Genomic DNA, 23,291 nt, shown 5'->3' with positions numbered 1-23,291 from the left:
ATGCAGAAATCATATAATGAAGGTGAAGGAAAGAGATACGCACAAATTTTAAAAATGAAAGTAAAATATCAATTGAAATAAAAAGTCAGTTGTAAGACAGTAAGAGATAATTTTAAAGCAGGCACAGGTTTGTAAAGTCATGGGAAATATTCATAGGTGTCCTTCAAGGCAGGTAGAATCTGTAGAGATGGAAGAATTTAAGTCAACAAAGGATATTTAACAAAAGCTAAAAAACACATGACAAAGAGGATGAGATAGTTGGATGGCATCACTGACTCAAAGGACTTGAGTCTGAGTAAACTCCAGGAGTTGGTGAGGGACAGGGAAGTCTGGCGTGCTGCAGTCCATGGGGTCGCAAAGAGTTGGACATGACTGAACGATTGAACTGAACTGAAAAAGCACAAAGAATATTCTTGGACGTGCAATCTTACTACAGTTTGAAAGGTCTAATAGCAAGAGAAGAATTTAAACTATTTTCCTGTATCCTTTCCCATTAACTTCTCTTAAGGAAACAATAGCTGTAAAAACTCTTAAAATATGTCCATTTCTCCATGTTCAATGGATGTTGTCCATTGGATGTGTTATATCTAAACAGATTAAATTCCCCCCCCCCGAGATGTGATAGCACATAGTCTAAGGAAGGTTTTATCCAATTCCAATGTGAAGTAAATTAAGTTATATAATGGTCATTTTTTAAATAATGTCCAGCAGTTGTCTGTCTTTTTAATCTAGAAACCCAGATAGAGAAAGTACTATATTCTGGAAGTCTTAAGATCTGCTTTGCCATTAATTTTGCATTATACCTCAGAATATGGGCTTCCCTGGTGGCTCAGATGGTAAAGAATCTGCCTGCAATGCAGGGAACCCGAGTTCAATCCCTGGGTCAGGAAGTTCTCTGGAGAAGGAATTTGCAACTCACTCCAGTATTCTTGCCTGGAAAATTCTATGCACAGTGGAACCAGCAGGCTTATAGTTTATGGGGCTGCAAAGAGTCGGACATCACTGAGTGACCAACACTTTCACTTTTCATACCTGAGGTATGAATAAACTAAAACAATGTATCAATCTAGCTTCCCATGTAGATATAATGTCTTCCCAGGTGGCACTAGTGGTAAAGAACCCACTGGCCAATGCAGGAGACATACAGGACATGGGTTTGATCCCTGGGTCGGGAAGATCCCCTGGAGGAGGGCATGGCAACCCACTCCAGTATTTTTGCCTGAAGAATTCACAAGGACAGAGGAGCCTGGTGGACTACAGTCCATGCGTTCACAAAGAGTCAGACACAACTGAAGCAACCTAGCACACAACACTAAATTACTGCTCTGTTTCATGAAGATTCAGCAGTGTTTCCTACAAACCTAGCTAAATATTAAGCAGTAGGCCATGTTTATCAGTAAGCGGAATATATGAAGAATACCAGATTTTGAAATAATGTTAATTCTAATTCCAACAAACTGAAGTGAAATCCCAAGGCAGTAATTACTGCATGAAATTAACTCAAATAACTACTAAGAAGTGGATATATTTTTAAACAAGTTAGCCAAAAATTATAGCACAGCTATAAGAAAATACAGCAGAAGATGTAATAACCTGGAGGGAAGTAAGCAAAACTAGGACTGTACTTTTTAATTAAAAGATCTAAGCTGGAGATTAAAGATAAGTAAAAACCGTGAAAGACTTGAAAATACAGGATACAAATCAAATAGTAATCTTTTGGGGCATACCATGGGAAAGAGAGCCACAGGTTCATTGACCGGCAATATGAAAACGACATCAGAACAAGCATGACAGCAACAACCATAGACTGCATTTTCAAAAATCGTATTTAAACTCAAAACATTCTGTAGAAGACAGGTTGGATATTATTATTCCAATATTTTGCAGATGGAGCAACTGAGGCTTAGGAAGGTTAAATGATTTGCCTAAGACTCAGATAACAAATAGTGGAACATGGGACTTTTCAACCTAGCTCACACGTTCTTTTCATAGTATCAGTGTTTCAAATCAGCACTGGCAATATCATTATGAAATGTGAAAGTCAGAACTGTACAGTAATATGACGAATCCTTTCATAACGCTGGTATTCTATGAATTTTTCAAAGGCAAGGAAGACATCTGTTCACACTTTAACCCATAAGAATCCAGCATAATGCTCAGCACAAAATATGTGCTTCATGTTTAATGGAATGAATGATTAATTATAATAACCATAATAGACTACATTTTAATGTGTTTGTTGCATGAAATCCTACTATTTTAGATCCAGTATTTGATTTGTGGTCAAAATTTGCATAACAAGTACTACTATCATGGGTCCTAGTACAAACACTTAATATCCATTCTGTTCTTCTATGTCATACTAATTTCAGCTATATTTTAAGTATGTATTTGATATTCTACAATATACTTTAACTTCCATTTCTAACTCAGGTCACTGAATTCAGATGCATTATGTACTAAGTTAAATCACCACAAAACGATCTCTGCTTCAATGTCCTTTTGACTTAGTTATATTTTGTCAAGAAATGGAATCTTCACTTAGTTACTGAGATAAAACGAAAGGTCAATTTCATAGTAAGTTCAATTCCTTATTATATAAAAATATGACATTAATAAACTAGGATAAATTTTAAACCAATCATATCAGTGTCATAGTACCTGATGATATGTTAACTCTGAAACACAAATTCAGTTATTTAACTAAAGCAACAATTCAATTTCTGAAATCACAATAGAAATTCCTAGCTTTCAGTTTTTCAGGGAGCCCATTATCCATTATTTCACGCACATTCATTTTTAAAGCCAGAGGAAAAACTTGGAAGACCTTGCTCAGTGTTTCTCAATGCTATTCTTCAGGCTTTTATTTAAATCTAATTGCCTTCTCCTTCAATGAAATTCTATATTTAACAAATAGATATATACTGTTTACCTATCTATGACTAAATGCATGAATGCATATGTGCGTGTGCACAGGCGCACATACAACAATGTTTTTCACCCTCAGGAACCAACTGTTGTCACCTGTAAAACTGAGAATCATTCCATTTTTTTAGGTGAGGACACTGAAGTCCAGAAATATCACCTATTTCCCTAAAGCAACATGAAAACTTCTTTTTAAAGGCACTAACAACTTAAAAATTATTGGTGAACTAAGAGACAAACTACCAGTTATCTAGATACCAATTATATATTCAATTTAACTAATATCTTTTGGCTATTCCTATTTTTACAAGATAGGCAAGGCATGTAACCTAAATCAATTCTATATTCTTTTAAGCAACTCATTTTATAGAAGTGAAATAAACTAATTTTTCTATATTAAAATAATGTTATCCCACACATTAAGCCCTACCTATTGTCTTTAAAACAACTTCTTCAAAATCTTTATTTAAAAAAACAGAATTCAGAATAATAATTTAAAAAAATATTCAGGAACACATATTTAGAATTAAACTTCAAGTTTAAAAAAATAATTTACTATGTTAGAATAAATTATTTTGAAGTGAAAAATGCCTATTTATTTTCCTTCTAATTTCTGGACATATTTTTATCTTAAGATTATTTTAAACTAAACAATTAGCATTATTAATATCCTTACCAGTTCTGTCATAGGACTCATGACATGTACGTGCAATTTCCGCCCCTAGCTCTAAATAATGTCCAGCTTTATCCATTCTGGAACCATCTGCTCCTAGTACAAACATTCCCCCAGCAAAGCAGGCCAAATGTCCCATCTTCTTTTCCAAGTGCCCATTCTTCCATTCTCCAATAAAGGTAAGACCTCCACGAGACTTCCTAATAAGATGTTTTTCTATAGCCTATAAGAAAGAGTAGATATTCAAAATTTTAGAGGCAAAGTGTTAGTATTCAGATTTACTACATCCTTCTGGCACAAAACCTTGGTAAGATGATATTCTACAAAGCAGTAACTATCCTGAACTGAAAGACTTAATTTACAATAATTAAGTTTGGGAATGAACAATCAAGTTACATATAATCTTTTTTTTTTTTTTTAACATATAATCTTAAACAAGCATTTCAATCACTACTATGAGACAAGGTGGGAGAGAGGAGACTGGTCTGAAGATTACCTTTCAACCTAACATTACTCATATTACTGTTTTTCTTCTTGCTCTAAATGAAATGCATAATAATCAGTCAGTTGAGGTCAGGATGACAAGTTATAACTCAGAGACCCTGCTAACTTATTTTCTATTTCATACAACAAAATGGGAATAGAAAGAGCAACACTCAGGTTAAACAGAAAAATATGATTTTGATAATTAGTTAAAATGGCTTCTTTTTCATATAATTGTCCAAGTATTTTAAGAAGGTTTAGTAGGTGAAATATCTTAATGTTATAAAATTTAGAAAAATAAACTGAAAGTTCAAACATAACTCCTTAGTCCCTTACTTCAAAAACTCAGGCGTTTGTTTTGGAGGCTGTGCCATGGTTAAGAGAGGCCATGAGATAATATCAATTTTATCCATTCTCCTAAAATGCCAATTTTACTTCTTCCGAAATGTCAACTTTACTTAAAGGAATGGGAATGATGAAAGAAATCTTTATTAAATCTGAATATAACACAAAGTAGAGTTCAACAATCATGCTTAATTTTAAAAACGAAAAATTGTAAGAGCTTTGTTCCTTTGGACCATGTTCTTAGATTTTGTTGAGAGGGGCTAAAGATTAATTCTTCACCTTCTTTGTAAAACTATAAGGAACTGCATTAATTTAATTCTCTTTAGTAGAAATTATTATACATGATTAAATATTATACTTTTCTGATAATAAAAGGTACTAAGACTCAACTCATATTTATTATGGGCTGTTCTCTGACAAGCTCAATAACGATCAGCTTTCAAATGTTTTTTCTATATTCTTTGTCACAATAATGTTTGTTTTACAGAAACATAAGGACTATGCCTTACTCGTCATCTTACACTCCACAAGCCCTGCAGGATGCCTTCAACGATAATGTTTAAGTCATTTTATAAATAAATAGTACTCTTTGATAATTTTATGTAGCCTGTTGAGCAAAGAGGGGTAGCTGATAATCATAATGATAATAAACATTCATTGTTGCTTTAACTGTAATACTCAAGCACAAATGAAAAATTAGTTTTTATAATGAAAAGATTACTTCCTTTTGAATACAGGACAATGTTTTTTTTTTTTTAATCTTTCTGGACCTCATGGTATCCAGCATGTTTTCCATATATAAGGTGAAAGTGAAAGTCGCTCAGTTGTATCCAACTCCAAAGAGCCCATGGACTATACAGTCCACGGAATTCCCCAGGCCAGAATACTGGAGTGGATAGCCTATTCCTTCTCCAGTGGATCTTCCCAACCCAGGAATTGAACTGGGTTCTCCTGCATTGCAGGCGATTCTTTACCAACTGAGCTACGAGGGAAGCCTATATATATGTGTGTATATATATATATATGGCACCCAATAAATGCCTAAAGGACAATATCCATAGTTTAGATTCTAAATCTTTGTGTGATATTTGTATCACTTTGTTACTTCTGCTCATCACAGTAATATAGTATAGTAGATTTATAGTAATATAAATATATTTATAGTAATTTTTATAGTAATTTATAGTTAATTACTATTTATAGTAATATAAATCTTACTATGTTATGAGTAAAAGATATCTAAACATATCCCCATTGGCCTACTGGGGTTAAAGTAGAAGGCGGGTAAAGACAGGACTTTGTACCAACAATTCTCTTACAGACTCCTAAAATTTCTTGCACAGCTCCCTTGTCTCTAAAAATGAGACAAAAGCCTAAGAGTTCAATTTAAGAGTAACTGCCATTCAGAAGTTTGACATTTTTTGAACAAGTGTGAGCAAGAAAGTAATGCTCCAAAAGGACCGAATAAAAGGTATAGTTTTTGTTATTTCAAATAAGGACTAAATATAAACTTGATCAGAATATAAAATCCATAACTACACAATTTTTAAAAAGAAAGCTAACATGTAAGAACCACGGATGTGGATACCTGTAAGTATAGAGGAAGGCCAGACGAGGATGGAATAATTTAAATACACTAGTTTAGAAAGACAAATTTACAAATGATTTATCTTAAATTAGAATGAATCTTAAAATTCGTAATCATTCCTATCTCCTCCATGCATATAACATGTCATTAATTTTACTATCTGTATATACTCTATCTTCTAACATAATTGTTATCAAAGATAATTAACATTACAAAAACTGCATACACGTCTCAAAATGAAAGTTAGCTAACTGGTTATTTAATAGGTGCCCATTTTCGACCTAAGGACTAATAAAAACAGGATACAGAAAACAAATATAGAAAGAAAATTAGGACATACAACTTATATAGCAGATGATTCACGGAAAATAAATTTTAATTTATGAGATTAACTTTCAAAACAGGCATCATGCTTTTAAAAGTATTAATATATATAATTTTAAAACAAGGACAAATATGTTCTTTTCCCTGTAGGAAAAATTATTTAAAATAAAAGAGAAAATGTTTTCAGATTTAAATTATTACAAGAAAGCAGCAAACTATGAAGGAAAAAATGACTACACAATATATGACATGTAACACTTTATCAAAAATAAAAATATTAAATACACTCATTTATCAAATACTTACTGAATACCTATTGTTTCAGGTCATGCAAGACAATAAGAAATAAATTAGTCTGTCTTCAAAGAAGCCACAATCTAGTAGGGTTGATATGGGTGGCTATTTTCAACACTGTGATACTAAAAATACTACATTCTTCCCAGATAGTAACTTTATACCTGCATCATAAAAATTTCTAGGTTTAAAGTTTAATAACAGAATAAAATTCTTCAACTTTTCAAAATGTAAGTCTTCATAAAGAATTTTAGAAGTCATCTACTAAAGTACAGATTCCTGATTATAATTTAGTTCATTTTCTTAGTCAACACACTCCTTCAAGAAACATTTATACCTATGGTAGGCAAACCAGTACAATGCAACATATCAGTTCAACTCCTGTGCATTTTTATAAAACTACAGAGATTAGTTCCTTAAAAAGTGAGGATATATATGGGTAATAAGATCCTTGGTTTAACTTAAAGACAAAAGAACTATAACTCTGAGTATGGGTCATTGACTAGAGTCAGAATGGTGTTGCTGTGTATAAAATATACAACTTTTAAAAGTGGTTAAATGATTAAAGGAATATGGGTTTATACTAGATCAGAAGCAAATAATTTATAAAGTGACTAACACTTGGAAATGCCACATATAAGTGTTTCCAAGAATGAAATCTGTCCCGATTTTAAATTACCACAACACTGTAGCACAAGGTTACATAAATATAAAATATAGAAGAGGGGTTAAGAGTACAGGCTCTGGACCTAGACTGTTCAGATATGGGTTCCATCACTAACTAAGCTATGCAAACTTTACTTCTCTGCACCTTGAGGTCTCATGAGTAAAACGGTAGAGAAGATTAAATGATTTCACATATGTAAAAGGAATCAGAACAGTGCAAATACTATAAAATGTAAAAAATACTATAAGAGTTTTGTCCTCACATTTCACCTATAAGGCTCTCGATGTGTAGGTTTAATTGGTCATTTCAAAATAGAAATGTTTATGGAAAAGTATGTTAAGTCAGAAGTTTTTCCAGGCTCTGCAGAAAATAGCTACAAATAACTGAAATAAATTTTCATACATAAATATCCTACACTAAATTCTCCAACAATTAAAGTGCTACAATAAAGGAAAATAATATATGACTATTATATTGAAATACTAACAAACTCTAAGTGAATGTAAATAATAAAATATGTACAGGATGTTCATCAATTTCTATCAAATACATAATATATTTGAGATGTTAAGCAGGTAAATGTTCCGATAATAATTACCTCAACAGCATCATCATACATTTTTCTGGCTTCATGGTCTGTTTTATCTGACATCAACCATGCTTTTAGTAAGTACTCATAAAAACTGTCTCCTAGCCCGCCAACTGATGTATGATCTGCAACAGAAAAAGGATGGAGGTGGAAGAAAGAGAAGATAGAGGACAAAAAATATTTTTTAATTATAATGACTATATTATGTATCAATAATTTAAACATTATTTTGACAGCCCTATTGCCAACATACTTCAAATTTAATCCAGTAGGAGGGTACCATAATCACTTTTCTCTACATCTGAACCCAATTTTCTAGAAAATCTTTTTCTGCTGGATGTGATATTTTACACTGTTAGTAGTCTTTTTCAAGTATTGATGAGTACGTGGAAGAACACCACTGACAGGAATGTAAAATGGTACATCCACTTTGGAAAACAATTTGGCAGTTTCTTTAAAAGATAAACATATATATCTATCATAAAATACAAATATTCCACTCTTGGATTTTTACTCATGAGAAAAAAAAGGACATACATCCACTAGAAGGCTTGTGTGTTCACAGCACTTTATCTGTAACAGCCCCAAAGTGAAAATAACCCAAATGTCCATCAACAGGTGAATGGATAAACAAATTCCACAAAGTGGGATTACATTCAGAACTACTGATACACACAACATGGATGCAGCTCAAAATAATTATGCTGAGTTAAAGAAGCCAGAAAAAATATAAGTACATACAAAGGATTGCATTTATAGAAGATTCTAAAAAATACAAACCTATCTATAATGATAGAAAGCAGATCACTGGTTGCTTGAGAAAGGAGTGAGAAGAGGAGTAAGAGAAAAAATCACAAAGGCGTATGAGGAAGTCTTTTGGGGTGAACATATGTTCATTATTTTGATTGGAGTGACAGTTTTCTTAAGTATATACTTATTTTAAAGCTTATTGAAACGTATACTTCAAACACATACAGCTTATTGTATGTCAATTTTACCTTAATAAAACTGTTTTTACAAAAGCAAGTAAACAAAATAAAAAGGATATTTGGAATCAGTAACATCAACAATTTGTTTTAATTCATCTTTTAAAATAAACTGAGACTCACTCTGGAATTTTTTTTTAATTCTATCTTCTTAATCTATATAAATACTTTTTACTAAAGACATACATAAATACTAAAATTGTGCAGGAAATTAAAAAGAAATGGTGAAAAGACAGATGAAGATGGATAGAAGTTTTATACAGAAGATTTAAAGAGAGCAAAGAAAAAGAAAGTAAACTGATCAAAGTTAGAGCTGTCAGGGGTACTGGTAATCCAGTTAGAATTGCAAATTATAAATTTGTAGTCATCTTAGTCGCTCAGTTGTGTCTGACTTTTTGCAAGCCCACCAGGTTCCTCTGTACGTGGGATTTTCCAGGCAAGAATACTGGAGTGGGTTGCCATTTCCTTTTCCAGAGGTTCTTCCTGACCCAGGGATCGAACCCAGGTCTCCTGCATTGCAGGCAGATTCTTTACTGTCCAAGACACTAGGACCCAGTTTTGTTATAAATTTGTAGTGACTTTAACCTTTATTATTGATGATTTTCACGAGCAATGCTCAGCTGACTATAGATGAATGAAAAAGGTACACAGCTGAGTTGATACAAGCATTGGATTTGTAGGACAGATAACACAAAAGACTAAAGGTATTCTCACATTGGTTCAGATACTATATAGTCTAGGCTGGATAGGAAAGGAAGCAACAGGTGATCTTTACTCCACTGTTTACCTATTGCACCCAGCCAGTAAAATATCAGCCCACCTGAGAGTCTACTTTGCTATTATCCTCAAATTCACAATTTTCACCATCAATGAGAACCTCTGCACTGCTTGTCAAGTTTTCTATGACCCCTTAATTTGTGATATTTCCCATTCCCTAAAGCAGAGATTTTAAATCTCTTTTTCAAAAGACCCATGTGCCACGGAGCAACTAGGCCCGTGTGCTGCAACTACTGAGCCTGTGTGTTCCAGAGCTCATGTGCCACAACTAGAGAGTCCGTGCTCTGGAACGAAGATCCTGCGTGCTGCAGCTAAGACCCAACATGGGAAATTAAATAAAGAATAATAATAATAAAGACCTCTACAGCTCTACCTCTTCCTCATCTCAGCAGACAAACAAAACTTCAAATTCACAGAAAAAATACAGATCACTGACCCCAAAAATGCATCTTTCAACTATCTGTACCCCCATCTATTAATTTATCTGTTTCTCTTGCCTGTTAAAGAGGAAAAAATGTTCCTTCTCAACTGTATACACTCTGCCTAGCTCTGAACACTAACCACTTCTCTTTCCTTTTCAGGAATCTCTCTCTTGGTTTATCTCTAACTTCTACCTGTCAACTGAAACTACCTCTTATTATTAACACCTTAAAATAATCTATCTTTCCTGACTCTACCATAGTCTTTTGGTTTGATATCTATCAAGCATTTACTGAAAGCATGAAGAAAGAGAAGTCATGGATGAAGTCTAGATTTCTTGCTGAGGCAAATGACTGAATGAACAGCAGCGCTCTTCCCTGAAATTGGGAATACTAGAGGGGGAAATGACTTAAAGTGGAAGGAGTCTGAATCCTGGGCATGATGAATCTGAGGGACTAAATGGATATCTAAATGGGTATAAAATACATGGAAATCCAGAGAGATAAGTTAGCGGTATACCTTTGGGAGTTATAAAATTGGGATTTATAAAAATATATCTGAGCCATCGTGGAGTTCACTCAGACAGCATGTAAGACATGATCAAAGGACACAAATGGTCCTTTGGAACGTAAGAGTTATAAAAGTAATTAAAATATGTAGGGCATTTAAAAATTTTGCACTTTGGCCTCACATATATTTCTCAATATAATGTAGATCTAAGGATTAACAAATGAGCAGGAGAAGAAAACAAAAAATTAAAGTAGATGAACTAATGAGAAAAACCTTGGAAAGGTAAATGTCTTGTCATCACCGTTTGGAGGCAATGATTTTTAGATATGTGAATTATTGCCAGGGTTTACAGATTTAGTTACAGGTTACTTAGGTTATAGGCTGCAGTCCCAGTCCTGCCTAACAGGTTCTCATCAGCTCTTCTAGAATGTTATTTCAGTAGATGTTTATATATTCAATAAATAAATTCACAGCAGAAGCCTGAGATCTTTAGCTAACTATGGAATTTATCGCCCAGTAGTCTGACTTTATTTGAACCACTAATCCATGCCTGCCTTGGTGTCAAATTTGATGTACCATGTCACTCCCTGATCCTTTTGAAATTCAGAAACTGATAACACATTAGAAAGTACTACTAAATACCAATGGTTACATTTTCTGCCTTAACATGTCATAAAGTTAATGAGGTTCTAAGAAGCTAATTCTTAAAGCGTTCTTATAGGAAATTCTAGAATAAACATGATCTCTGTTCGTTTCCAAGGCAAACCATTCAACATCACAGTAATCCAAGTCTATGCCCCAACCACTAACGCTGAAGAAGCTGAAGCTGAACGGTTCTATGAAGACCTACAAGACCTTGTAGAACTAACACCCAAAAAAGATGTCCTTTTCATTATAGGGGACTGGAATGCAAAAGTAGGAAGTCAAGAAACACCTGGAGTAACAGGCAAATTTGGCCTTGGAATGTGGAATGAAGCAGGGCAAAGACTAATAAGAGTTTTGCCAAGAAAATGCACTGGTCATAGCAAACACCCTCTTCCAACAACACAAGAGAAGACTCTACACATGGACATCACCAGATGGTCAACACTGAAATCGGACTGATTATATTTTCTGCAGCAAAAGATGGAGAAGCTCTATACAGTCAACAAAAACAAGACCAGGAGCTGGCTGTGGCTCAGATCATGAACTCCTTATTGCCAAATTCAGACTGAAATTAAAGAAAGTAGGGGAAAGCACTAGACCATTCAGGTATGACCTAAAACAAATCCCTTATGATTATACAGTGGAAGTGAGAAATAGATTTAAGGGCCTAGATCTGATAGATAGAGTGCCTGATGAACTCTGGAATGAGGTTCATGACATTGTACAGGAGACAGGGATCAAGACCATCCCCATGGAAAAGAAATGCAAAAAAGCAAAATGGCTGTCTAGGGAAGCCTTACAAATATCTGTGAAAAGAAGAGAAGCAAAAGGCCAAGGAGAAAAGGAAATATATAAGCATCTGAACGCAGAGTTCCAGAGACTAGCAAGAAGAGATAAGAAAGCCTTCTTCAGTGATCAATGCAAAGAAATCGAGGAAAACAACAGAATGGGAAAGACTAGAGATCTCTTCAAGAGAATTAGAGATACCAAGGGAACATTTCATGCAAAGATGGGCTTGATAAAGGACAAAAATGGTATGGACCTAACAGAAGCAGAAGATATTAAGAAGAGGTAGCAAGAATACACAGAAGAACTGTACAAAAAATATCTTCACAACCTGGATAATCACGATGGTATGATCATTTATCTAGAGCCAGACATCCTGGAATGTGAAGTCAAGTGGGCCTTAGAAAGCATCACTACGAACAAAGCTAGTGGAGGTGATGGAATTCCAGTTGAGCTATTTCAAATCCTGAAAGATGATGCTGTGAAAAGTGCTGCACTCAATATGCCAACAAATTTGGAAAACTCAGCAGTGGCCACAGGACTGGAAAAGGTCAGATTTCATTCCAATCCCAAAGAAAGGCAATGCCAAAGAATGCTTAAACTACCGCACAATTGCACTCATCTCACACACTAGTAAAGTAATGCTCAAAATTCTCCAAGCCAGGCTTCAGCAATACGTGAACTGTGAACTTCCTGATGTTCAAGCTGGTTTTAGAAAAGGCAGAGCAACCAGAGATCAAATTGCCCACATCCGCTGGATCATCGAAAAAGCAAGAGTTCCAGAAAAACATCTATTTCTGCTTTATTGACTATGCCAAAGCCTTTGACTGTGTGGATCACAATAAACTGTGGAAAATTCTGAAAGAGATGGGAATACCAGACCACCTGACCTGCCTCTTGAGAAACCTGTATGCAGGCCAGGAAGCAACAGTTAGAACTGGACATGGAACAACAGACTGGTTCCAAATAGGAAAAGGAGTACGTCAAGGCTGTATATTGTCACCCTGCTTATTCAACTTATATGCAGAGTACATCATGAGAAATGCTGGACTGGAAGAAACACAAGCTGGAATCAAGATTGCCGGGAGAAATATCAATAACCTCAGATATGCAGATGACACCACCCTTATGGCAGAAAGTGAAGAGGAACTCAAAAGCCTCTTGTTGAAAGTAAAAGAGGAGAGTGAAAAAGTTGGCTTAAAGCTCAACATTCAGAAAACGAAGATCGTGGCATCCGGTTCCATCACTTCATGGGAAATAGATGGGGAGACAGTGGAAACAATGTCAGACTTTATTTTTGGGGGCTCCAAAATCACTGCAGATGGTGATTGCAGCCATGAAATTAAAAGATGCTTACTCCTTGGAAGAAAAGTTATGAGCAACCTAGATAGCATATTCAAAAGCAGAGACATTACTTTGCCAACTAAGGTCCGCCTAGTCAAGGCTATGGTTTTTCCAGTGGTCATGTATGGATGTGAGAGTTGGACCATGAAGAAGGCTGAGCGCCGAAGAATTGATGCCTTTGAACTGCGGTGGTGGTGAAGACTCTTGAGAGTCCCTTGGACTGCAAGGAGATCCAACCAGTCCATTCTGAAGGAGATCAACCCTGGGATTTCTTTGGAAGGAATGATGCTAAAGCCGAAGCTCCAGTACTTTGGTCACCTCATGCGAAGAGCTGACTCATTGGAAAAGACTCTGATGCTGGGAGGGATTGGGGGCAGGAGGAGAAGGGGACGACAGAGGATGATGGCCTGATGGCATCACCTATTCGATGGACGCAAGTCTGAGTGAACTCCGGGAGTTGGTGATGGACAGGGAGGCCTGGTGTACTGCGATACATGGAGTCGCAAAGAGTTGGACACGACTGAGAGACTGAACTGAACTGAACTGAATAAACATATCTGTATCATATGCTTCACAGTTTATGAAGTATTTTTTAAATATATTCATTATCTCATAAATATGAGTCACATAACTGTCTTAATAAAATAAGTACAAATAACAGATGAAGGAACAAAGGCATGAGGTTAATTAAGCTACCTAAATTATTAGGCAGAAAAACCTGGATTAGTCTTTCAACTCCAAGTATTATACCCATTCTTACTTTTTTCACCTTTTAAATCAGTAGTATGAAATTTAATCAATCAGTAATGATAAGTTTCCTATATCTTTTTCACTTAAGTCATTAAATGGCATAGGTTAAGTACTGTATTTAGAAAACTAGTGAAAAAATGAAGCCAAAAAAAAAAAAAGATATTAATGATGTGCCTTTAAATCTAGGTTGCTTACTACATTCTTTTATATCTGTTGCTAAGTACTTTTCCTGAAGGTAATTACCATAATTCTTCTGTGATTGCTATGTGCATGTCACAGACATTATCATTACTCTAATTATAATACAGTTAGCCAAAGCTGAATTGTTAAATTTCAGTTCAATTCAGTTTGTTTTGCAGACTATTTATAGTTATGACAGATGCCTACTGCTCAAAGATAATAATGGAATTTGATATACTTTTCAGAAGCTGATATGAAATATACAGAAACACCAAAAGGAACAAACTGAACAATTTAATAAGGACTGCAGCTGCTAAAGGGATATCAGGGTAGCTCCTCTAAAATTGTAAAGACCTCTTGCCAAAACAACCAGTTAATAGTTCTTTTTGCAAGATTCTCAAAATTAATAACTGCTGCGGGTGAAGAAATTCTAAAGAAGTAATCTGGATTCATTTTGTGGGAAAAAAACAAGGATGAATAAAAGAATTGTTTTTACTGTAAGTTTTACTGTGGTAAATATACGCATATAACATGAATGTTGCCATTTTACCATTTTTTAAGTGTACTATTCAGTAGCATTAATTACATTTACAATGTGGTACAAACATTGTTATTATTTCCAAAACTTTCTCATCACCCCAAACAGAAATGCCGTACCTATTAAGCAATAACTCCATTCTCCTCTCAGCCAAGCCCCTGATAACCCCCAATACACTTTCTGTCTCTCTAAATTTGACTACTCTAGCTGTTTGATATAACTGGAATTATATAATATTTGTCATTTTGCAACTGGCTTTCATTTTAGAATAATATTTTCAAGGTTCATCTATATTGTAGCATTTATAAGAACTTCATTCATTTTTATAATTAAAAAACATACCACTGTATGTATATACCACATTTTATTTATCCATTTGAAGGACACTAGTATATGGTAAAATGGTGTAGCCACTGTGAAAAACAGTTTGGTGGTTTCACAAAAAGTTAAGCATAAAATCCATATGATCGAGCAATTAAACTGCTAGATAGATACCCAAAAGATTTGAAAGCAAAGACACAGAGAGATATTTGCATGCCAGTGTTCACAGCAACATTATTCACAATACCGGTGGAATCAAGAAGTAAGTAAGTAAAGTCACTCAGTCGTGTCCGACTCTTTGCGACCCCGTGGTGGGCTGCAGTCCGACTCTTTGCGACCCCGTGGTGGGCTGCAGTCCGACTCTTTGCGACCCCGTGGTGGGCTGCAGTCCGACTCTGCGACCCCGTGGTGGGCTGCAGTCCACGGGGTCACAAAGAGTCGGACACGACTGAGTGACTTTACTTACTTACTTCTTGATTCCACCGGTATTGTGAATAATGTTGCTGTGAACACTGGCATGCAAATATCTGTGTCTTTGCTTTCAAATCTTTTGGGTATCTATCTAGCAGTTGAATTGCTTGATCATATGGAATTTTATGCTTAACTTTTTGTGAAACCACCAAACTGTTTTTCACAATGGCTACACCATTTTACATTTACTAGTAGTATGAGAGGGTCCCAATTTTTCCACATCCTCACCCACACTTATCTGTCCTTTTGATTACAATCTTCCTAGTAGGTGTGAAGTGACATCTCATTATGCTTTGATTTGCATTTTCCTAATGAATAATGATGTTGAGCATTTTTTTCATGTGTTTATTTTCCATTTGAATATCTTCTTTGGAGAAAACTCTATTCAAGTTCTTCATCCACTTTTTAATTGAGCATTTGTCTTTTTGCTGTTGAGTTTCAACATGAGTTTGAGAAGTTCTTTATACATTCTGGATATTAAACCCTTATCAGATATATGGTTTGCAAGTATTATTTCTTTACAAATAAACTCTCATTCTGTGGGTTGTCTTTCAATCTCATAATAATATCCTTTGATGCACAAATGTTTCTAACTTTAATGAAATCCAGTTTATTTTTTCTATTGTTGCCTGTACTTTTGAAGAAGTCACTGCGAAATCCAAGGTCATGAAGATTTGTCCTTCTAAGAGTTTTATAGTTTTGGTTCTTAAATTTAGGGTCTTTGATGCATTTTGACTTAACTTTTGAATGTGGTATAAGGTAAGGACCCAACTTCATTCCTTTTCATGTGGCTATCCAGTTTTCACAATACCATTTGACAAAGAGAAAGAGTTATAATTTTAATTAAGATGCCATCAATGAGATACTGTTGGTCATTTGAAAGGCTGGTAATTCTCAAACAGTGGTTTATTTTTCAGTATTCTAAGATTTTGGTGTGCAAGATAGCATCTTCATCTTATTTAAAAATGCTTTTACTTCAAGAGTAACAGATATCCATTATGAGACTAGGTTAATAGAGGTAAACAAAATTAGAAAATAAAAACAAACATTCAGAAAAAAAAAACACAGGGAACACTCTGGTTCCTATTCTTGTGGTGTTTGTTTTCTCTTTTTTCCTAAATATCTTTCTGCCGCTGCTGCTGCTAAGTCGCCTCAGTCGTGTCCGACTCTGTGCAACCCCACAGACGTCAGCCCACCAGGATCCCCTGTCCACACAATTCTCCAGGCAAGAATACTGGAGTGGGTTGCCAGTTCCTTCTCCAATGCATGTGTGCACGCTAAGTCGCTTCAGTTGTGTCCGACTCTGTGCTACCCCATAGACGGCAGCCTACTAGGCTCCCCTGCCCATGGGATTCTCCAGGCAAGAATACTGGAGTGGGTTGCCATTTCCTTCTCCCAAATATCTTTCTAGATACTTCATATTTATCTATGTCAAGTATTCTAATAACATAACTTTTAATATCTATATAGTATATCACATCTGGAGGGATATAACCTAACCAAATCTCTTTCACAAGAAGTTTAAAAACTGCACTGTCCAATGTGGTAGGCTTTAGTCACAAATAGCTAATTAAACAGAACATTTTCTTCATCACAGGAAGTTCCAATGAACAGGAGTGCTTTAGAATGTTTCCAAATTATCCCTATTTTATATATATGTGTATACATACACACACACATACACACACACACACACACAGGTCTGAAAATTTTTTGGAATAAATGTCTAGAAATGAGTCACTGCTTCAAAGGTCATACAAATTTTCATATTTTCTGAAGCACTAGATATACTGGGATGTGCCCATTCTGTTTATCAATTTAATAGAAAAAGAACAGTATCTTCTGTTTAAAAGCTTCACTGATTTGCTTAGGGACACAGGAAAGTGGAAAGACAGCAACAAAGGTCTCTGATGACCAAACTATAGTACTAAACATAGCAGTCTTTTGTACATTCTACTGAAGTAGCACAGAAGGAGTGCATTGTCTCTGTGTCACTTATCTTCGTTAGCACCACTCTTAGGATTAAATAGGAACGTCTGTATACTGTCCATTTGTGTTTTGCTTTTTCATAAACTAACTACAAGAGATTAGTTTCATGTTTTTCATGAAAACTTTGTTTAATGTTTCTGAAAAATCACTTCCTTCAAAGATCAGTTCTAAAACTCTAATGAGATATCATCACCCCCTTCCCAAACAAAACACAGTCTCCCGAGACAGAGGAAATCACTTCTACCACAGTCTCACCTAACAACTGGTACATTTCCTCTACTACAACATTTATTTCATTATATAAAGTCTGCTTGCTAGCCTGAGAGCTGCCTGAACTCAAAGCCCTATATATTCTTTCCCAATCTCCAGTCTCATCCAAAAGCCTAGTAAATAACAGACACTGACGCTGTTGTTCACTCAGTCATGTCCGACTCTTTGTGACCGCATGGACTGTAGCACGCCAGGCTTCCCTGTCCTTCACCATTTCCCAGAGCTTGCTCAAACTCATGTCCATTGAGTTGGTGATGCCATCCAACCATCTCATCCTTTGTCGCCCCCTTCTCCTCCTGCCTTCAATCTTTCCAGCATCAGGGTCTTTTCTAACGAGTTGACTTATTGCATTAGGTAGCCAAAGTCCTGGGGCTTCAGCTTCAGCATCAGTCCTTCCAATGAATATTCAGGACTGATTTCCTTTAGGATGGACTGATTTGATCTCCTTGCAGTCCAAGGGACTCTCAAGAGTCTTCTTTAACACCACAGTTCAAAAGCATCAGTTCTTCAGCACTCAGCCTTCTTTATGGCCCATGTCTCACATCCACACAGGACTACCAGAAAAACCATAGCTTTGAATACACGGACCTTTGTTGGCAAAGAAATGTCTCTGCTTTGTAATATGCTGTCTAGGTTTGTCATAGACGCTTGCTTTTCTTTCAAGGAGCAAGTGTCTTGTAATTTCATGGCTGCAGTCACCATCTGCAGTGATTTTGGAGCCCAAGAAAATAGTCTGTCACTGTTACCTTTTAAAACGAATGATCAGATGTGGCTGGTCTAAGAGCAAGCACACTATTTTCTAGTCATTTAACACACACAACTCTTCTTCATATTACTTAACTAAATACTTATCTCAAGCAATGCTCTTATTTATACCAAGATATAGTTTACAAATAAGGGCTTAAAAGTATAACCCTTTGCAAACGTCACACTATATTTTAGCAAAGTACCTACACATACATGAAATAAAATACTCTCGTGAAATGGGTTATTACTATTTCCATTTTAAAAATATAAAAACTGAAACTACAAGAGATGAGTAACTTGCCAAAGGTTACAGGACAGATCATAGGGTTATATACAATCTGGGGTTTCTAATACTACATGTAGTGTACTTATCACTACATCAAGCACAAGTTTTCAGACTATCTTTCAACAGAGCATCAGTTGTAATAGAAATACTTACATTGACCCCAGCGACCTGTTCTTGGGTTCAAATAATTTGGATAAAGACCATTTGGACGATCCATTTTCTGAAGTAGTTTCCGAATGTGCATGACCTAAGCAAAATAAAGAATGCAATCATGAAGAAAAAAACACTAAAGTTTTATATTAATCTGGGTTTTGGTTTTTTTTCCCCCTCACTCAGAACCTATACTCCTACCCCCCGACTGTGTGTGTGTGAGATAGACAATAAGTCTTCTCTTTTTTAAATGACTCATTATTTTTATAAGATAGAATATGCGGAGAAGGCAATGGCATACCACTCCAGTACTCTTGCCTGGAAAATCCCATGGATGGAGAAGCCTGAGCATTATTTAAAAATAATAAATAAGCAACAGTAAAGCACAAAGAAAAGGGCATAGAAACCAATTTAAATTTCAACATTCTACTCTCCAGAAATAGTCATCAGAAACATCATTGGTAAACATTATTCTAGACATATTCAATATGTACATAACTAAATGTTAAGAACAGAAACAATTTCATAAAAATATAATCATAATAGAATATTTGTAATAAAAAGTATGAAACCACTCTGAAGTTAATAGATGAAAAAGTAAAACTAAATTGCTGAACTTTAAATATTGATCCCATAATAGACATCCCTAAATTCCTAGAATTCCTAAACTTCCAAATCCTAAAAGGCATTCCTTAAGTTAAGGGGGGGGAATCATGAAATATATTAAGAAGCTGGAGACCTTTCCAGGGACTTCATTTTGATTCATCTCTAGATTGGATGATGGATTTTTTAAGTGCTTAAAAAAATTTTTTTTAAAGCACAAACGTGTTCTTTCTTGTATTCTTGTTTTAGAATGTTATCATCACATCTGAATGATAACCTAGTTGGCATAAATGACTTGAGGAAACATTTTTTTATTCACAGGGCCTTATATATACACTTCACTATTTTCTGGACTTGAGCACAGCACTAACCCTTTTAACTCACAGTTTCCAATCTTCTTTTATTCAACTGGATTCTGTCATCACGGAGTTCTAGGAATTGGCTCAGGGATGCTTACTACTTGTGTTCTAACAAATTTATGTACAACAATCTCAACCTGAATAATCCATGAACCAGGTTTAGTCAGTTCTCTCGTCTTCTGAAAATTATGCATACATTGAATCCCCTCTGCTTCTTTTCCACATCTATCATTCCCTTTGCAAACCTTTTTACCTATCTTTTAATTTCCATGTTCACTAGCTTATCTCCATTTTGCCTTCCAAGTCTCTCACTATGTTTTGAATGCGTTCTTTGTATTGTTTCCATTTTGTCCTTCATTTTGACTATAATTTGATTTTTTCTTACACTCTATTACTGATATGGTATCTTATTATCTCTGCGTACCTGTATCTCTGTTTATATTCTGGTTTCACATAAATGAGAGCTTCATTATCTTCTCTCTCATAGTGATGTTTGGTCAGGTCTTTAATTGCTGTTTTCTGATAAATATCTTTTGGCCATCATTTATTTTTCACATTCCATCCCTTTTTTTCTGGTAATATTTTTGTATAAATTCTATGTGTTCTTTTTTGATGACTTATTACTATTTTTCTTGAGTCAGCAATTCACAAGAGCTCTGACATAAAAGGGTAGGTAAAGTCCAGATGTGAATGTGGTTCCTTAAGCCTTTGTTTCTCATTAGGCAACTGAAACCAGGAATGCAGCACTAGAGAATCATGTCATTCATTGCTCTTCTGTCACTAAAGTATACAAGTGCAAATACAGCTTGTCAGTGAGATCCTTAACTGAGTCATTTTTCTAGCTTCTCAACGCATCATATTTAGTGGGGTTCAAAGAAGAGTCTACCATCAGTCTGTAGCCTGTTCCCACTGCTGCTAATGAGGATTTGGTTCTGTACCTCAAGATGTACCACTTAAAGAACTGCTCTACGAGCTTTTATTTTTGAAAGCTACAGCCACCAATATCCTCTCCTCAGTTACCCAAACTGCGCTCTGACCTTGATTGCTTATGCCAACCTTTCTTCCAATTTATTACATGAAATATCAAGTATCTCAATTTTGTTAAAAACAAGTTAATAGTTCCATTTCTCCTTTTGTTGTTTTCAGGTGATTTCTATGCATTAGGTTAAGATTTCTCCACTTGAGAAATATCATATGCTAGATTATTTCTATTTTACAAATTTATCGTTTTTAAAAGTCCCTTTATGTTTTTCCTTATTTTCACAATGGTTATCTCTTGGCCTTTATTTCATGCCAATAATTCAGTTTTCAACTATGTTCAGGTTACTTGATATTGTTCATTTGTTTTACGGAAGCATATAAGGTCTCAATTTGCTTTGTAGCTCTACTGTCTTCCTGTACGATTTTATTTTTGGCTTTGTAGCGTCTACACTGGGCTCTTCATCAGTCTCTTGTGATCTACCAGCCTGCTCTTGTCTCCTACAGCATGTCTGCATAATTGCCATGCTTTCTCTTTCACCTCGCTCATGTTCAACTAGGTCAGCACTGACCTGAACTTCAGATGACACAGTGGAGCTGAGCTGTCCTCAAATTCCTTCCTGTTGTGTGCATGTGGTGGGGGGTAGGGTGGGGCAGGGGGAGGTGTATCTCCCCTCCAGGATACACCAAGATTTGGAATACTAGTGTACTAGCTCATTTCCTGAGGCCTAAGTGCTCATGGAGGACGGAAGGTGAGAACACATTTGGAGCTGTGGGCAGTTGTATACTATGGCACTGGTCTCCCTTGTAAGATTAATCGGGAATACCAGGAATTTATAGACTTTCTTTCTCTGCCCAGTAAGGATTCAGGATAGGGCAAGAGACAGACTTAAGATACCACAGCCGAAATCTTCTATTTTTTATGGCTATCACATGTTTATGACATAAGGTTTCAGCCTTTCCTTCTTTCATTGTTACTGATTAATTTTTGCTGGTCTTTATTATTTTTCTTGTTATTGCTAATTTAATCAAGAAAGGGAAAATTCTGTGATTTGGCTCCCTTTTGCTATCTTTACCTGAAAATTCTTCTGACTGATAAAATATTTCATACACAGAAAGGATTATATAGAGAGATTCTAGTCATACTCATTTTAAGAAATACAACACGACATAACCTTTGCTATTCTGTTTACCATTACACATTCACATATCACTGACTGTTTCCGAGATGTGGTCACAGTCTTGAATTTTACGTTCGTTATTATCTTGATTCTATTAAAATCACTTTTGAATCCCTAAACAATATTTTCTTCAGCTCTGCTTCAACTTTTTAAGAATTGTATTATATATACTCTTTTGATTAATTAATGTGACCATAATTAATTTTCACTGCTGTATTGAATCTTATCATATAAACTGCTAATACAAACAATGATTTTATATGTATGATGTAAAGGTACATACCAAAGACTGGGCCATAGAGTATATGTATTTTCAGCTTTACTAGATTTTGTATTTTAAATTTACGTCTTTAATGCTCCTAGAATCGTTATCATCTACAAAGGTACCATTGTCACACTTCCACATATATGTGGGGCTCTTTGAGGGCTATTTATTCTGTTTATCAGTTTTACTTGTCTCTATGCACCAACACTAATATTGGTAGTGTTGATAATTGAGTAATACAAATCCATCCATCCTGTTTTTCTTCAGAAGTATTTTGAATGTTTCTCTCCTGTTTAAATTCTAGAAATGTCCAGTCAAGTTTCATTTAAAAAAAAAAAAAAGGCACCGGGAAACTGACTGGCATTGAATTGAGGCTACAGATAAATCTGGAGGTAACTGACATTTGCATGTTTCCCTATATATGAATATAATGCATCTCTCCATTTATTTAGGGCCAACTCAGTGTCATTTAGCAGTTTTGAACTTTGCTTCTCTGTTGTTAGATTTACTTGTGGAAAACTTACACTTTTGTTCCTACTACATAAGACATACAGTGATACATTATAAGTGATACATTTTTGCCTGCTGCAGCTGGTATAGAGAAATACTACTGACTTTTAATATGTATATTGATCTTTTGGCTTCCCAGGTGGCGCTAGTGATAAAGGAACCGCCTGCCAATGAAAGTCATATAAGAAAAGTGAAGTGAAAGTTGCTCAGTCATGTCTAACTCTGAGACTGCATGGGCTATACAGTCCATGGAATTCTCCAGGCCAGAATACTGGGGAGGGTAGCCTTTCCCTTCTCCAGGGGAATCTTCCCAACTCAAACCAGGGATCAAACCCAG

General features: G+C 35.4%; 1 protein-coding gene across 1 annotated transcript in view; it reads right to left on the bottom strand.

Annotated features, from left to right (window-relative positions):
- Window positions 1-23,291, bottom strand: part of MAN1A2 (mannosidase alpha class 1A member 2) — a 158,461-nt gene that overhangs the window by 32,757 nt on the left and 102,413 nt on the right. Inside the window, exons 8-10 of the mRNA XM_005677802.3 lie at window positions 19,062-19,155; window positions 7,898-8,013; window positions 3,602-3,821 (exon numbers count right to left, since the gene is read on the bottom strand). Of these exons, the coding sequence (XP_005677859.1) occupies window positions 3,602-3,821; window positions 7,898-8,013; window positions 19,062-19,155 (430 nt within the window). The remainder of the gene's footprint in view (window positions 1-3,601; window positions 3,822-7,897; window positions 8,014-19,061; window positions 19,156-23,291) is intronic.

This window comes from Capra hircus, chromosome 3, assembly GCF_001704415.2.
Source record: "Capra hircus breed San Clemente chromosome 3, ASM170441v1, whole genome shotgun sequence".
NCBI lineage: Eukaryota > Metazoa > Chordata > Mammalia > Artiodactyla > Bovidae > Capra > Capra hircus.
The sequence above is the reverse complement of the archived record's forward strand: the minus strand, read 5'-3'. Positions and strand labels throughout refer to the sequence as shown.